At 36.8% G+C, this 18,534-nt stretch overlaps 1 protein-coding gene across 2 annotated transcripts; it reads right to left on the bottom strand.

Annotated features, from left to right (window-relative positions):
* Nucleotides 1-2,332: 2,332 nt before the first annotated feature.
* Nucleotides 2,333-6,448, bottom strand: LOC104092058 (uncharacterized). Of its 2 annotated transcripts, none has more exons than XM_009597547.4 (6): nt 5,925-6,448; nt 4,753-4,964; nt 3,488-3,773; nt 3,313-3,398; nt 3,125-3,216; nt 2,333-3,028 (listed from the first exon to the last, which is right to left on the bottom strand). In XM_009597547.4, the coding sequence occupies exons 1-6, from the start codon at nt 6,159-6,161 to the stop codon at nt 2,766-2,768; spliced, it is 1,176 nt and encodes a 391-aa protein (XP_009595842.1). In that variant the 5' UTR covers nt 6,162-6,448; the 3' UTR covers nt 2,333-2,765. The 2 variants fall into 2 exon arrangements, with proteins under 2 accessions (XP_009595842.1, XP_009595846.1); XM_009597551.4 differs by having other exon boundaries at nt 3,488-3,737.
* Nucleotides 6,449-18,534: the final 12,086 nt, after the last annotated feature.

Genomic DNA, 18,534 nt, shown 5'->3' with positions numbered 1-18,534 from the left:
GTTGAAATCATGTTGCATTGAAAGCTCTTTCGGAAGCTACTGATGAAGCTTGAATAGTTAGCACATCTCAAGTCATTCTTGAAAGAATCGGAAATGATCGTTGGTTCATTCTTCAATATTTTAGCAAGTCTTCATTCCCTTCATCATCGCAAATACCAATAATTCTTGCAAGTAAATAAACATCAAACTCGTTAATATGTGAAGATTGCGATTGACTAATCATTTGCCGAATAGCACCAAAAGGTATATTTGTAATAGTCTTTTTAAGAGGTTGAGATGATGAAGAAGTAGAGGCATCACTAGTTGGTGTAATAGAGTTCATTTGTCTTTGGTAATAGTCATACACAACTTTAGCATTTTGTTGAATACTAGCCAAACAGGTAGAAAGAGTTGGTCTTTGAGTTGGTTCTTTTTCTAAATTAAAGTAAATTGTTTCAATAAGTGTCTTTGCATCAATAACTTTGATTTCAGGATGTAAAACAGCAACAGTAAAATAACAGGAATAAGAAAAAAAATATTTTTTAAATTTTTTCATCCATTATTTTAATAGTATCTTTATAATCTTCTTTGTGTTTATACTCAAAAAATAACATCGAAATTCCAGCTATATATATTAACATACTAGAAATAGTTGGATATAATAACCCAGAAAATTTTTTAGTAGTAGAAAATATTTTTTTAAAAATGAATAAGATGAAAAGTGGTATCCCAATCATCATCTATTATCATATCGTGAACAGATTGAACATGGGAATTAAACATATTGGTACTAGGCAATCGATATTCATAAGGAACATACAACATATCATATACTGAATTCTATCTAGTTGCAACTTCTTTAGGAATTCTTTTAAAGGGTAATTCACAAGATTCACAAATGCATCTTAAATTCTCTACGTCTAGCAGGTATCTGAGAGCGAAAAATATAACCAACTGCAGATCTAATTTTGTCAAGAGTAGTGCCAAATAAAGTAATTCCATCTTGAACAACTTAGTTATAAATATGATATGCACATCTAATATGAAATAAATCCGCAAAATGTGAAGTTAATCTAGTTTTCAAAACACCAATATCATAAGTGTTACTAGAAGCATTATCTAAAGTAATAATAATAATTTTGTTAGAAAGTCCACAAAACTCACAAATTTCTTTAATTTGTTTAGAAATAAAAATACCAGTATGCCGGTAATCAACAAATTTATAACCAAAACGGCCAGATTTTAAATAAATAAATAAAAAGTTTGGGTACCAGTACGGTACCTTAAGGGTACTTACGGTACCGGTATTAAGGATACTATTTCGGGTACCCTACCTTTACTCATACCCTTCACCCAAATCCCCCACCCTACCCCCAATCGGAGCGGTACAGTCTTGTACTTAAGAGTACGGGTACCGGTATTATCCTACCCTTAGACAACCGTACTTTTAGTCAGGGATTCGATCCCCCTACTCTTTCTTCTTTTAAATTATATTGTAATTAATAAATAGGTTTAAATCCTCATGCCCCTACAATTCTTTCTAATTAAACACACTTTTTTGTTTCCTTTTTATTGGTTACACATTTTATTTTTATTTTTATCCTTCTCTTTTTAGTCTTTATTTTGACTTTTAAAATTCCTAAACCAAAAATATCTCTTAGAGACCGTCACGAAAACTCGGGTCTCTGACGCTCATGGTACACCTATGCTCTTGAAATTCTAAATACGCCTCTAATACGTAATCCTTTTATCACGTACGTAAGCGTCATTTAATCACATGCGATAAGATCATACACACCATGGATATTCCACTTGAGTTATAATAGACCCGGACCATGCTATTCGATAATATTGAAAAAAGACAGTGTAAGCAAACAACTAGTATAGACAGCTTAGCCATGTCCTACGTAGATTTTGAGATGTATTAACCCATAAATGGTGATAATATAATAGTTGATGGCACTAAAAGGAAATACGGGCCAAATTAAAAATAAGAATTAATACACACCTAGTTGGTTATTTCTAAAGACTCGATCTATAGGAATTATAGTTAGGAAAAAAAGTATAAGCAGTAATAACTTATAGGTATGTATGCTGAAATTTAAAGAATTTATTAACTTGTTTACAATTGTTAGGAAAGGAGGCAGATTAGTCGGTATTTGAAATGAAATGGATCCGGAAGCAGAATCGCATAGAAGATTCACATAGCTAGCTGATTATGACTGACTTGAGATAGAGGCATGGTTAATCAAGTGAAGACACACCAGTGTCTCGAAAAGGTGGTGAATCTTTATCAGCAATCGAAGCAGTAGGAGTGAAGTAGAAAACTCAAAAGAGACTTTGAAAACACAGCTATAAACAAAGTCACATACTGTAAGGTGATATTATACTAGAGGTATTACAGACCATTCATTTGTACAGGATATACATAAAATCAGCCTAATCGTTTTTAAATCAACATTAATTTGTGGTCGCCACAGTAAACTCAGATAGAAGTAGCTTGACAAAGCTGACTGTTATCAGAACATCATTTCCAGGAACTCACTGTTGACTGTGGAAGCTCCAATGTATGTAAGGTGCTATAGGAAACAGTAAAGATGCTACCTTCATTGTCACTCTTGACCTTACTGCAAACCTTACCACTCATCCATCTTCAGTAACTAATAAAAGTACAAAAGCTTGTATTGCATAAACAAGGCTACTTCCAAGTCTAGTTTTGCTATACCCAGTGACCAGCTCGTACGAGCATATCGGGATGTTATGCTTAAAAGAAAATAAGACGGGCTTCACCTCCGATATGAGTTATGTGACACAAAAAAACTGTAGTCAGGGTGATTAACTTGCAAAAGCCGGAGCCAATTGTCAGCAGCTCGTAACAGAGAGTTGACCTTCTGGCATTCATTAACTCCATCAGGAAACCAGAATGGTACTTGGAACTTGTAGGAGGCCAGCCCAAAGGTTGGGAGAGGTAGCTTGGCAGACGTACCAGTACCAACGATGCCTCTACTAATAGTTGTGCCATGCTGTTGAGGCCAGTCAGTCCTAGAAACTGCAAAAGTTTGAACAATAGATAGTCAGCAACTTCAAGAACAAACAACTGGCTCGTTTTGTTTGTGAATTGAGAAGAAATGGATGAATGACTTACCACCAGCAGGTGTTGAAAGAGAATGGTACGTCAAAAAGCAAGCATCAAGATTTTGCAAAGTTGGTCCTGTGGGTATCCTATATATGGGATACCTTCATAATGGGAAAAGCAGAAGACACGTCAGTATTAACAGGTGAGTTTATACACCAAATCTTTGTTCAGTGAAAGCTGAAAGGAGAAAATCTTACCAAGCCACAGAAATCCAACTTGAAGGAGTCAGATCACAGCTCCTATACGTCTTCAGTTCGGAAAATTTAGATGCAAGGCCTGAAATCTGCAGGAATTGTGGGGAAAAGATTATAAATGCTATAACACAATAAAATAGAAGACTGACACACTTCTGTTTGAAGATAAAATACTTGCCTTGTCAGCTAAAGGTTCACGACCATATGGTTGATTCCGCTCAAAATATTCAAATATAAGGAGACCGGGAGAGTTCCCTATCTCATTCTCATCGCCTGAATATTCCAAGAAAGGGTCTTTTTTTAGGGAGACATGCTTGATTCCATCAATACTTGAGCCAATCATATTCTGCTTCCAACTTCCATGAACTTTATTAGCTACCCTTGAAGCTCCAGCTCCATATTCACTACTGTCATCACTACTTGTCTCCCTGAGAGAATCAGAATCACTTTCTTCACCTGGTCTCCTGGAAAAAATTTAAGCCCAAGATTGCTATTTGAAAGAAAATGCAGCTGATCCATACTAGTAATCCACAACCAAATGCACCAACAAATTTAAATGTACTAAGCTTTTAAGGAAACAGAACAGTTACTGTGTATTTCAATGATTGTCTTCTACTTCAACCTAGTTTTCACTTAGTAGGTAAGATGAGCAGCACAACAAAAAATAGAACGTTAATAACCTTGAGACATTTGCTAGATCCATCTTCTTGCACAAAGTAAAATAAATACTTTAAAGCAGTAAAGGCCGAGTCAAATAATCAACTACGGAGTTCAACTTTAAGGACTATACATGCCCGTCAGGCCGATGCCACATTACCCTGTTAAAAGTGTTCACTTGAACAATCTTTTTAGGTCACTCTTTCTGCAATAAATGTCCATAGAAGCTCATAGTTTATTTATGCAAAACCGGAAGCGCTTCAATAGCTAAATTTATAATTAAGAATATGCCTTCCATGACCAACCATAGAAAACTTATATCCTGCAATATTGCAATAGAGGAAGGTGCACGCTTTAACTTCAATTGAGTGGCAGGCCAGGGCCAGAAGGTTTAGATATCCACTTCTAGTTGATCTTGGTCTTTTACATAATAGATAACATTTGAGTTTATAAGAGATAAAAATAAATATAAAAATTGCAGATTAACCAATCCCATACTAACCAGAAGCTAGGATAAAATCACCATTCTCAAGCGAACATTTAAGAGGACAATTACAATTGAGCCAGAATCAGTAACATCTTTTGCATAATGGAGAGAGCATCTTTCTTCTAAACAACTATAATAAATCGACACAGTATTCTGAAAGCTCTTCAACACTTCTTTTCTCACCCCCCCCCCCAATTGTCCCAAAAGTCACACATGAAGTAGTTCAAAGACCAATATGCATGAATAATTACTATTTTCGTCATCTGAAAAGAGGCAGAAAGTACACATAACAAGCTTACCTCTGCTTGATAGAGGGCCTCGAAGGGTCTACATAAAGTTGAATCCCAGACAAATATGGCACATAATACTGGACAACGCAATCACTCTGATTTAAAACCAGAGGAACTCCTGCCCCATACGCACTCCATTCCCCAAAAGACTCCCAAAGATCACCCAAGATGAAGTAGGGCTGCGGATCATTGTCAAGATTTCTCATCCCTTTCATGATTGTCTGCACATATACAAATGCACTGGATTAACTTGAGTATCAGGACATCAAAAGATTCAAACTGATTTTCCACAAACTTCTGCTTTGTTGCATTATGAATAAACCACTAAACAAGTGAGGGGATTTGATCTTAATTACATAAAGGCATAGAGCTTAACAAACAGTACTCAAAGGTATAAAGGAAAGCCAACTTAAACTTAAAGAGTTCAATTACCAAGAAATGGCAACAATTGTTGAGCCATTATTCACTTGGATAATCTATGCAAGAAAGAAGAGATTGCAGAAAACCATTGCATTGGACCACCTTATCCATGCAGATGGTTTACACACACACGACACAATCAAGTATCTTAACACAGTCGTATTCATGAGCACATGACGCTAGGTTCACTTCGATAAATTTCCTTGACTTAACAATGGTATGTCCACTTCCTGAGAATTTTGGCATGATTATATATGAGTCGAGCTTGAAGAAAGATAAGGATTCATATCGTCGACCCCAACTTTGTTTGGGACTGAGGCGTAGTTGTAGTTGTTATATATTATAGGTAAACTATTTATATATTAGAAGTAAACTATAGTTACCGGCTTTAAATAATACAGTTCTCCTCATTACCATTTTTTCCCATATACAATAGTGCAAAAATTCAATACTTAGTTTAAGCTTAACCCTTCACTTCGACAATATCACAATACAAGCTCTAAAAACATTCACAAACACCTAAAATGCCAGAAACTTTATTTCAAGGCATAGTTTCTTTTTTCCCCAATACCATAAGGATAAAACATATTAATTAATTTCGTGGCTAATAATTGGCAAAAAAAAGAAGTGACCATTTGCTTAAACATCCTCCCCTAGACAACAATTAATCAATGCACAAAAACGGACACAAAAGATAACTGAAACAATTTAATAAAACACACAAAAAAAAAAGAATTAGTATTCCCTGTTAAATTTGATACCTTGGGAAAAAATTGAGCAGGAACTTTAGGAGTGGTATGCTGCAAGAAGCGATCCAAATTGGTCAAATTCTCAACTCTAATCGACGAAAACGACGCCGTTGAGGATGCTCCGTCATCAGACTCGGTTCTACTCTCCGCTTCAATTCTTGACTTGGCTGCTTTCAATTTTTGCTGCTTCCTCATTGCCGGCGGACTATAAAACCGATCATCTCCTACCCGTCTCCGATTTGCAGCCATTTTCTTTTTGCAAAAAATTGAACGACCCACAAGAGAAAATGGATCCTCAAAGATCCTAAAAGTCAAAGAAGTGGGTCTAGCAGTAGAAAGTTTGAGTCTTTGCTATAAATGGAGGACTGTACTGTATGCAAATATTTTTATAAAAGTGTATTAGGAAATTGGGTAAAGTTTAGTGCTTTTTATAAAAGGGTTTAAGGGAGATTTTGAGTGATGATTTAGGGTTTTGAAGATAAGAGAGGGTGCTGGGTTTGTTAATGGCGTGGAGGGAGAAGAAGACGCGAAGAGTCGAGGCAGGGGAAAAAAAGGTTGAAAAGGAAGGTCCACCTTTAGTTCCATGGACCATGCTCCAGAGAATTCGAGAATAAAGAATATGTACTAATTAATTTACACAAATTACCAATTATAACAAAAATGTTACTACTTCTGTCCCATGTTATGTGATCAGTACATTTTAACTAGGTAGGAGTTTAAAAAAGAAAAATAAGACTTTTAAGATTCATGAATTAAAACAAGTCATAAAATATGTGTAGCTATAAATCATCTTATTAAAAATAAAATAAGAAGTTAATTTAACAATTTGGTAGTATTTAGAAATTAAAATTTTAAACCACTCACAACAGGTAATAATGTAACGACCCGGATGTTCGTTTTGTGTAATTGAGCCTCATTTTTCCTGTTTGTTGTCCCCTGTGTGTATATTTGATGTTTGATGATTTACGGGGATGGTGGGATAGGTTTCGTACTTAAAAGTTATAAGCATACCTTGAACTGTTAAAGTGATTTTTAGGTTAGACAAGAATCATCAATACATAGATTTTAAATTTAGTTTGAATTATTATAAGAAAGATATAAACAAATTATGGATTCTACAGGAAATAGTTTCCTTTCTTTTCTACAAATAAAACAATTCCTTCTTCCTAAATAAATCAACTATTAAAAATTTCTTCTGCTTTTCCATTTCATCTTGTTGTAAAACAGAGAAGGAAAGGTTTTTAGAGTGAAGGAAATAGAATATAAATTGTTCTTGTTTTTAAATTTTTTATATAAAAGATAAAACATTCTTACAACAATATCACAGCTATAATTTTTTCAAATAAATGAAAAAAATTGTAATTTTTTAAATAAATGACAAAAAATATTCTTAAATTAACATCACATGTATAATTTGTATCAAACTGGCAAATGATGAAAATATAAATATGAATAAGCATAAATTTTAGAATAAATTATGATAAATGAGTTTTTATAATAATATTTTTGAAGTATTTTTATTTATAAGAGGCTAATATGGTTTTACATTGATAATATTTTACATATCCATGTGATTATCTGAATTTTAGTGCGAAAAAGTAGTATTATTGAAAAAACATGTCTATTAGCAAAAACAACATGTCTTAAATAAAAAAATATATATCTAGGTGAGACATACCATAAAAAACAACTTCTGTAAAAATGTAAAAAATAATATTTAACTAAAAACGTTAACTGTTTGGTTATTTAGATCTCACCTAATAAGTTGAAAAATAGGGGGCATTAGGTCCAAAACATAAAGCATTGTAGCCCATAAATGGTCCTTTTATTAACAGTAATTATTAAACATATCTAAAAGGATTTTTTCGTTCCTATACAATATTTGAAACTTATTTACCAAAATTATTTTAATTTTATATATTACTCGTCCTAAACATGGATTACTTACAAATTATATACATATCACCTTAAAAGGCTCCCAATCCATTATTAGTGCCTTCAATCAAGGGATTTAGTTACACCCTTTTCATTTTTTTCTCTCATTTCTCCCCTCTTCTCTCAAGATCGAACTTTTATTTAGGGATTTCTGTTTGATAATTGTTTAGTGATACATTCGCCAAAGCCATGAGATACTGCTGAAGTTGCCATCTTTCTTTTTTGGGGTCTTGGTTTTATGTTTTGGCGGTTTTTTTAATCAAACTGTCTCCTTTTATTAAAACTAGGCAAAGAGTAAAGTTGAGGGGTTAAAGCCCCTGGTTACATCTGAGATATTATCAAAGTAATCTCTATCTCCTTTAATTGTTCATACCTATCAACGCGTAAACAAATGAAAGAAAGCTTTAGCTAAACACTCATGATGGCTCGAACTGAATCTCTGTCGCCTTCAATTGTCTTATTCTGAATGAGGCCATCTCCCACCTATCCAGGTGAGCGAGACCTCTAGCTAGCCATGGGAGTCTTTCATACATTGTGTAGACGATATGATACTTTTGGCGGTTCATATGTTTGATTAAATCATTAAGTACAATTTTATGCTACCCAGCTAATTTCTCACACCAAATTCAAATCTCACATAAAACTCAGTTTCTCCGAAGTGTGACGGTGACATTTTTAATGTGAAACTCGAAATTTCTCCACCCAAATCATTAACTTCCCATCAATATTTAAGTTTTTCAGTTCAAACAAATATGAATCAGTGCATATGTGTCGATTTGGAATTCATTCTCTATTTTTCTTTCCTTAATAATTCAACTGAGAAAAAGAACAATGTATGGTTACATCAACATACAAATTAAAAACAAATTACGTACAAATTTACTGCAAATTTGAATATCTACAGCAACATACATAGTAAAAATAAATGTTATACAACTAATTATATATTATACAACTTATTTATAACTTATCTACAACTTTCATATATTATTTCTACCCAGTTAAATACAACTACAATATCATACAACTTAAATATAATTTTCATACAAATTTTATACAATATGTCTTTTGTATATTTTGTATCTGATTTGTATATATTTTGCATGTGGTGTATGCTTCTTCCTATCTAAAGTTTCAATCAAAACTTACTCTCTTAATATAATTTTGATACAGATTAACAACTTTATGTAAAATTATAGTATTGGTAACTTAAATACAAACTTTATATAACGATTCATACATTATACAACTATTTTTCAACTTTCATACAACATTCAAATAAATAAATAAATATATATATATATATATATATATATATATATATATATATATATATATATATATATATATATATAAAACTACAACAGAATACAATTTATATACAGTTATAATACAACTCTACTGCAATTTCGTAAGTAATGTCTTCTTCTTCTTCTTCTTCTTCTTCTTCTTCTTCGAGTTTCAATCTGAAATTCAGCCAAAATCAAGTCTAATCTTCACCAAACGCCCTCAAAATTGAGATATAAACTCCAAACAATATTCTCAATTATTTACAACAATATCCAATCCAAACAAATAATGATTTTTGAAAACCTAAATTCGATTTCAAAGTTTCAAAGCTTTTTAATGGCTGTCAATGGTGGAGAGTCAAACACCTTCAAAATTTATTGATTGACAATTTCAATTTGAACACCAATTGTGCAACATGAAAGAAAATTGCTAAGTTAAAACTCTATAGTAAAATGATTGAAATCCATTGATAAATTTTATTATAAATATATACAACATGAAAGGATAAAAAGTAGAGAATATCAGAGGAAGAAAAATTGGAAAAAGAATAAATAATGAAAGATCAAGAGAGACAGAGAGAAAGAGTGCAGGAGAGAGAGAGACGGAGATAGAGAGCCCAAGAGAGAGCGAGGACAAGGATCGGAAATAATTGAATCCTTATTCAATTCCTAATTTAAAGGGATATTCATTTAAAACTAATTTATATATAATTGATAAATTGTATATGGCCATGTAATTAAGTTAAAACTTGATTATGGGGGTAATAAAGTTTCATATTGTGATGACCCGAAAAGGTCATCTTTAAATTTAATAATTATTTCTGTGTTTTGAGACCTCAAATATAACCATTCATCTTTCCTCAACTTGCGTGCGCAACACGTAAATTTTTTCGAAAAGCTTTTACGTTAAAAATTTATTAAAATATAAAATAGAGCTTTAAAACTTAATTGGAAAACATTTTGCGCAAACGGACCCGGATCAGTATTTTGACAGTTTCAGTAGGTCCGTATCGTAATTTAGGACTTGGGCGTATGCCCGAAATCAAATTCAGAGGTCCCTAACTCGAGTTATCGCATGTTATCGAAAATTTTAAATTTAAAAGTTTAATGACTTAAGAGATTTGACTAATGTTTGACTTTGTTGATATCGGGTCCGTATTTTGGTTCCGAAACCCGGTATAGCTCCATTATTATATTTATGACTTGTCTGCCAAATTTGGTGAGAAACGGAACTGATTTGACGTGATTCGGACGTCTGGTTATTAAAATAAAAATTCTAAAGTCTTCTTACAAATTTTATTTGATTTGGAGTCTAATTCGTAGTTCTAGGTATTATTTTGGTGTTTTGATTGTGCGAGTAAGTTTGTATGATATTTTTGGACTAGTGTGCATGTACGATTTAGAGCCCCGAGGGCTCGGGTGAGTTTCGGATAGCCTACGGACCTTTTGAACTTTGGAAAAATCTGATTTTTGAGCTTCAGCTGTCATCTGGTGCATGGTGCTTCGCGATGGCGAAGCCATTCCCGCGATCGTGAAGAGGAAATTGTGAGCCGTGATTTTTACCCTTCGCGTTCGCGAAGATAGGCACGCGATCGCGGAAGGTTAGCTCCCAGTGCACCGCGAACGCGTAGAATTGATCGCGTCCGCATAGAAGTAATGAAGGCAGAAGCTTGGCACGCCATTTGTGCTACGCGATCTCACAAGGCAGTAAGCGATCGCGTAAGGCTGAGAAAATATTCTCCACGATCGCATGACCATTTACGCGATCGCGCAAAGTTAAAAGTATGGGCAGCCAAAATATGCTTCGCGAACGCAAAGAATTATCCGCGATCAAGAAAAGTAAAATGGAACTGGGCAAAGACGTGCTACGTGATCGCGAAGGAATTTCCGCGATCGCATAAGGTAAAAACCTGGACAAACATAACTTAAGTTTTGTAAATGGGATTTCGACCTATTTTCTACCATTTTCGATTTTTAGCTTGGGTAAGACCAAGTTTTGGGCTATTTTTACGGGGAAACATTGGGGTAAGTGTTCCTTATCCTATGTTGATTATTTTTCATGATTCCATACTCATTTACATCATGAATCCGTGAATTTATGGAAGAAAAATTAGATTTTTATAAAATCTTCCAAAAATGTAAAATTAAGATTTGAAGGTCAATCCGATGTCGGAATTCGATAATTTTTGTATGGTTGAACTCGTATCAGAACAGGTGTTCGAATTTCATAAGTTTTTCCGGGATTCGAGGCATGGGTCCCACTATTATTTTTGAGATGAATTTCGGATTTTTAATCCGAAAAATTAGTAATTTCATACGGAATTAACTCCTACGATTTGTATTGAGTATATTAAATTATTTATGACTAGATTTGAGGATTTTGGACATAAATTCGGAAGGCAAAGGTTTATTGGAATCTTGAATTTGGTTGCAAATCGATGTAAGTATCGTAGTTAACCTTGAATTGAGGGAATAGAACCCTTGAATTATTTGTTATGTGAATTTCATGTGTAACAATGTTTAGGCAAGGTGACGAGTGCCTATACTTTGTCAATTAATTATTTGCATAATTATTAAAAAATCATAAATTATTTTAAGACACGAATTAATTGTTATAATAATTGTTTCTCTCATATTCCTTGTTAAATATTAATTCTTGAATTCATGCAATAATTATTACATACTTATTCGATTTATGTATCTTAATTACTACTTGACATTTAGCATATTAAATATGAAATTGCCTATTTTCTCCCCGATTTCCACAATTAATTGCTACTTGTTATTACTTGTTTCCTAAATAATTTATAAATATTGTGTGCTTTGTTGCCTAATAATTCCTTATTGAATGTGGTATTTATGGGAGTATTTTTATTATATTTAAGAGTTGTTAAATTATATTATTGGAGCGGGTTGCACGCCGCAACGAAAATTTATTGAAGAATTATATTGTTGGAGCGGGTTGCACGCCGCAACGGAAATTGATTGAAATAATAATTGGTTATGACTGTCGAGTTGGCTTCAACTGTTGAAAAGAGTTACCTGTTTTATTTCTATTATTACTTTTATTACTATTATTGCATACAAGTTAATGTAAGTGACATGCCTTAGCCTCGTCACTACTTCGTCGAGGTTAGGCTCGGCACTTACAGAGTACATGGGGTTGATTGTACTCATACTACACTCTGCACTTCTTGTGCAGATTTTGGAGTTGGTCCTAGCGGCGTACCATAGACTTGCTCGGATTTCAGCTACCCAGAGGAGACTTGAGGTATAACTGCACAATGTCCGTAGTTCTAAAGTCCTCATCTCTTTTATTTTAGTTGTGTGCTTTCTTTAAGACAACTTTATTTTATTCATACCCTTGTTTATATTATTCTAGTAGCTCATGAACTTGTGACACCAGATTCGAGGATGTATTTTGATGATTCGGTAGTTATGGTGTTCGACACTTTATTTTAGTAATTGACTTCCATTTAATTTAAATTGTTTAAAAATGGCTAATATTATTCTAACGTTAGCTTGCCTAGCAAGTGAAATGTTAGGCGCCATCACGGTCCCGAAGGTAAAAATTTTGGGTCGTGACAAGTTGGTATCAGAGCACTAGGTTACCTAGGTCTCACGAGTCACGAACAAGCTTAGTAGAGTCTGAAGGATTGGTGCAGAGGCGTCTGTACTTATCTTTTAGAGGCTATAAAGTTTAGGAACAATATTGCTTCTTTCTTATTCTGTCGTGCGATTTTATTCTATCAGCGATGATTGAACCATTCTACTTTTATTCTCTCGTAAATGGTGAGAACACATAATACATATACCGACGGACAGGGACCAGAGCCCCCAGTGGCAACTATGACCAGGGGTAGAGGTCGAGGCCGAGGTCGTGCTAGAGGTTGAGGCAGAGGTAGAGCTCAGTCTAAAGCTTGAGCGGCAGCACATGTTGTAGAACCTTAGGTGGATCTTCAGGAGGAGGTTCCAGTTCAGACTGTATCGGTTGGACCAGTTCAGGTTCCAGAAGGGTTCATAGCTACTCCAGTACTTCAAAACGCTCTAGTCTGTTTGGTGAGCCTAATGGAGGGTGTGGCCCAGAATGGTACATTTCCAGTGGCACCAGCCGTCTCACGGGCTGGAGGAGGAGCACAAACTCCCACTACTCTAGCTCCGGAGTAGATGGCTCCCCAGTATCAGGATCCAGCAGCCCCGCCAGTTGAGGTAGTTTAGCCAGTTGTTGTCGCACAGGCCGGTGATAGGCCCGCCATGTCTTCTGAGGTCTTATTAAAACTGGAAAAGTTTACTAAGATCTTTCCAGTTCACTTTAGTGGTACACCTTCTGAGGACCCACAAGATTACCTTGACCGCTGCCATGAGGAATTGCAGAACATGGGTATAGTTGAGACCAATGGGGTCGATTTTCTATATTTCAGATGACGGGTTCCGCCAAGAGGTGGTGGAGAGATTATATGCTGACCAGACCTGCTGGATCACCTGCATTGACCTGGGAGCAGTTCTCACGGCTATTTCTAGAGAAGTTCCTCCCTATCACATTGAGAGAGGATTTTTGCAGACAATTTGAGCGTCTACAACATGACAGTATGATTGTTACTCAGTACGAGACCCGTTTTGTGGATCTAGACCGTCATGCTCTCCTTTTACTTCATACTGATGGAGAGAGAATGAGGAGGTTTATTGAGGGACTTACTCACCCTATCAGGCTTCAGATGGCCAAGGAGATCGGAAGTGAGATTTCCTTTCAAGCGGCTACTAATGTTGCGAGGAGGATCGAGATGGTTCTTGCACAAGAGAGAGGGCAGGGGTCTGATAAGAGGCCTCGTCAGTTCGGTGGGTTCATTGGTGCCTCGTCTGGAGGCAGGGGTAATTTTGGTAGGGGTCATCCTCCCAGGCCATTTCATTTAACACTTCAGGGAGTCACGAGCCTATTATGCCTTACTCTGGGCAGCCAACATTTAGTGCACATTCAGCTTCTATCAGTGCACCACCCCTCCAGAGTCACTACAGCGGTTATCCGGGCCGTTCGGGTCAACTTCAACTTCAGCAGCCACGGCAGCAGGATGGGTGTTATGATTGTGGGAACATTGGTCACATCAGGAGGTATTTCCCTTGGTTGTCGAGTAACAAATCTCGGTAGGATTCTCGTGCCATCATACTAGCACCGGTTGCTTCACCGCCTGCTCATCCAGTTAGAGGTTGGGGTCAGGCAGCTAGAGGTGGAGGTCAGGCCATTAGAGGTGGAGATGAGGCCGTTAGAGGTGGAGGACAACAAGTTAGAGGCCGTCCCAGATACGCAGTTCAGAGTGGTGGGGCCCAGCCCCAATTTTATGCTTTTCCAGCAAGGCCTAAGGCCGAATCATCTGATGCTGTGATTACGAGTATTTTTTTCCAGTTTGCCATAGATATGCTTCAGTTCTATTTGATCCAGGATCTACTTATTCCTATGTGTCCTCTTATTTTGCTTTATATCTAGTGATGCCTCGTGATTCTCTGAGTGCTCCTATGTGTGTGTCCATTAAGGTGGGAGATTCTATCGTGGTAGATCATGTCTATCGCTTGTGTGTGATTACTATTGGGAGTCTCGAGACTAGTGTGGATCTTCTACTTCTTGATATGGTAGACTTTGATGTCATCTTGGGTATGGATTAGCTCTCACCTTATCATGCTATATTGGATTATCACTCCAAAATAGTGACCCTAGCTATGCCGAGGTTAGCTCGAATAGAGTGTAAAGGGAATCTTGGCCATTCCACCAGCAGGGTTATCTCTTATGTAAAGGCTCGTTGTATGGTCGAGAGGGGTTGTCTAACTTATTTGGCTTATATTTGCGATCCTAGTGTGGATGTTTCTTCTATGGATTCAGTCCCGGTTGTCCGTGAGTTTCCAAGATTTCCTGCAGATTTGCCGGGTATGCCACCCGACAGAGATATTGATTTCTGTATTGATTTGGCTCCGGGCACCCAACCCATTTCTATCCCACCATACTGTATGGCCCCGTCGGAGTTGAAAGAATTGAAGGAGCAATTACAAGACTTGCTTGATCAAGGATTCATTAGACCCAGTATCTCGCCCTGGGGTGCACCAGTACTATTTGTAAAGAAGAAAGATGGCTCAATGCGGATATGTATAGATTATCGGCAGTTGAACAAGGCTACTATCAAGAACAAGTATTCACTGCCAAGAATTGATGACTTATTCAATCAACTTCAGGGTGTCAAGGTGTTTTCAAAGATCGACTTGAGGTCTAGTTACCATTAGTTGAAGATTAGGGCATCTGATGTCCCTAAGATAGCTTTTCGGACTCGGTATGGGCATTACGAATTCCTAGTGATGTCATTTGGGCTGACAAATGCCCCAACAACATTTATGGATTTGATAAATTGGGTGTTCAAGCCCTATTTGGATTCTTTTATAGTTGTATTCATTGATGATATCTTGATTTACTCTGGCAGCCGTGAGGAGCATAAGCAGCATCTTCGGAGTGTGCTTCAGACCTTGAAAAGTAATCAGTTATATGCCAAATTTTCAAAATGTGTATTTTGGTTAGACTCAGTTGCCTTTTTGGGGCATGTAGTATCGGTTTAAGTCATAAAAGTGGATCCTAAGAAGATTGAGGCAGCTCAGAATTAGCCTAGACCTACTTTATTTACGGAGATACAGAGTTTCCTGAGTTTGGCAGGTTATTATCACTAGTCCGTGGAAGGGTTTTTATCTATAGCAAGCTCATTGACCAGACTGGCCCAGAAAGGTGTTCCATTCGTATGGTCAGACGAGTATGAGTTGAGCTTTTAGAAGCTCAAGACTGCCTTGACTACGGCGCCAGTGTTGGTATTACCCACACATTCAAGGTCTTATATGGTGTATTGTGATGCGTGTCACGTTGGACTTGGTGCAGTATTGATGCAAGATGGCAGAGTGATTGCATATGTGTCGCGGCAGTTGAAATTTCACGAGAAGAATTATCATGTTCATGACTTAGAATTGGCAGTCATTATTCATGCGCTGAAGATTTGGAGGCATTACCTTTACGGTGTCTCGTGTGAGGTATTCACTGATCATCGTAGCCTACAATATCTGTTGAGACAAAAAGATCTCAATTTGAGGCAAAGAAGATGGTTGGAGCTGTTGAAAGATTATGATATCACCATTTTGTATCACCCTGGAAAGGCTAATGTAATGGCCGATGCTTTGAGTAGAAAGGCTGTGAGTATGGGCAACCTTGCTTATATTCCGGTTGGTGAGAGACTGTTAGCTGCAGATGTTCAGACTTTGGCTAATCAGTTTGTGAGGTTAGATGTTTCAGAACCCTGACGGGTTCTAGCTTGCACAGTCGTTCGGTTTTCTTTATATGAGCGTATTAGAGTGCGACAATATGATGATCCTCATTTTCTTGTCCTTAAGGACACGGTGCGGTACATTGATGCCAAATAGGGTGTTGTGGGGGAATATGGAGTTATGCGGATGCAGGGTCGTATTTGTGTTCCTAATGTGGATGAGCTTCGTGAATTAATTCTTGAAGAGGCCCACAGTTCCCGGTATTCTATTCATCCGGGTGTCGCCAAAATATATCAAGATTTATGGCAACATTATTGGTGGAGGAAAATGAAGAAGGATATAGTTGCATATGTAGCTCAGTGTCTAAATTTTCAGCAAGTCAAGTGCGAGCATCAGAGACCTGGTGGTTTGCTTCAGAAGTTAGAAATTCCTGAGTGGAAGTGGGAGCGTATCACTATGAATTTTGTTGTTGGACTCCCACGGACTCAGAGGAAATTCGACGCAGTATGGGTTATTGTGGACAGGTTGACCAAGTCGGCACATTTCAATCCAGTGACAGTTACATATTCTTCAGAGCGGTTAGCTAAAATTTACATTCGTGAGATTGTCCGCCTTCACGGTGTGCCCCTGTCTATTATTTCAGATCGAGGTACGCAGTTTACCTCACACTTCTGGAGGGTTGTACAACGTGAATTAGGCACGCGGGTTGAGTTGAGTGCATCATTTCATCCACAGACAGACGAACAGTCAGAGCGCACTATTCAGATATTGGAAGATATGCTCCACGCTCGTGTTATAGACTTTGGAGTTTCTTGGGATCAGTTCTTTCCACTTGCGAAGTTTGCCTATAATAATAGCTACCAGTCTAGCATTCATATGGCTCCATATGAAGCATTATATGGGAGATGATGTCATTCACCAGTTGGTTGGTTTGAACCGGGAGAGGCTCGGTTGTTGGGTACCGATTTGGTACATGATGCCTTGGATAAGGTCAAGATTATTCAGGATCGACTTCCCACAACTCAGTCTAGGCAAAAGAATTATGCCGACCGTAAAGTTCGTGACACTGCATTCATGGTTGGAGAAAGAGTATTGCTCCGAGTTTCACCTATGAAAGGTGTAATGAGATTCGGAAAGAAGGGCAAGTTGAGCCTTAGGTATATTGGACCCTTTGAAATTCTTGAAAGGGTGGGTGAAGTAGCCTACATGCTTGCACTACCACCTAGTTTATTAGCAGTTCATCCGGTGTTCCATGTGTCTATGCTTCGAAAATATCATGGAGATCCGTATCATGTATTATATTTTAGCTCAGTCCAATTGGACAAAGATTTGACTTATGAAGAGGAGCCGATAGTTATTCTAGCCTGGCAGGCCCGACAGTTGAGGTCTAAGAGTTAACCTTCAGTTCAAGTGCAATAGAGAGGTCAGCTGGTAAAAGCATCTACCTGGGAGTTCGAGTCGGACATGCGGAGTAAATATCCACACCTTTTCAACAGCTCAGGTACTTTTCTATTTCCGTTCGAGCTGGAGAATGTGATGATCCAAAAAGATCATCTTTAAATTTAATAATTATTTCTATATTCTGAGACCTCAAATAGCACCATTCAGCTTTCCTTGACTTGCGTGTGCAGTCCGTAAATTTTTTCGAAAAGTTTTTACGTTAAAAATTGATTAAAATGTAAAATAGAGCTTTAAAACTTAATTGAGTCGACGTTGGTCAACATTTTGAGCAAATGGACCCGGATAAGTGTTTTGACAGTTCCGGTAGGTCCGTATCGTGATTTGGGATTTGGGCGTATGCCCGAAATCGAATTCGGAGGTCCCTAACTCAAGTTATCGCATGTTGTCGAAACTTTTAAGTTTAAAGGTTTAATGACTTAAGAGATTTGACTAATGTTTAACTTTATTGATATCGGGTCCGTATTTTGGTTCCGGAACCCGGTATAGCTCCATTACTATATTTATGACTTGCCTGCCAAATTTGGTGAGAAACGGAACTGGTTTGACGTGATTCGAACGTCCGGTTGTTAAAATAGAAATTCTAAAGTCTTCTTACAAAGTTTATTTGATTTCGAGTCCGATTCGTAGTTCTAGGCATTATTTTGGTGTTTTGATCG

Source organism: Nicotiana tomentosiformis, chromosome 9 (assembly GCF_000390325.3).
Source record: "Nicotiana tomentosiformis chromosome 9, ASM39032v3, whole genome shotgun sequence".
Lineage (NCBI taxonomy): Eukaryota > Viridiplantae > Streptophyta > Magnoliopsida > Solanales > Solanaceae > Nicotiana > Nicotiana tomentosiformis.
Note: the sequence above shows the minus strand (reverse complement) of the source record. Positions and strands in the feature narration are given on the sequence as shown.

Bases quoted from the DNA above. Each gene is read 5' to 3' on its own strand.
- LOC104092058 (XM_009597547.4), bottom strand. From the start codon at position 6,161: ATGGCTGCAAATCGGAGACGGGTAGGAGATGATCGGTTTTATAGTCCG. The intron at 4,965-5,924 runs GTATCAAATTTA...GTATATGTGCAG, and splicing joins CTGCTCAATTTTTTCCCAAG to ACAATCATGAAAGGGATGAG. The intron at 3,029-3,124 runs GTAAGTCATTCA...AAACTTTTGCAG, and splicing joins TCTTTCAACACCTGCTGGTG to TTTCTAGGACTGACTGGCCT.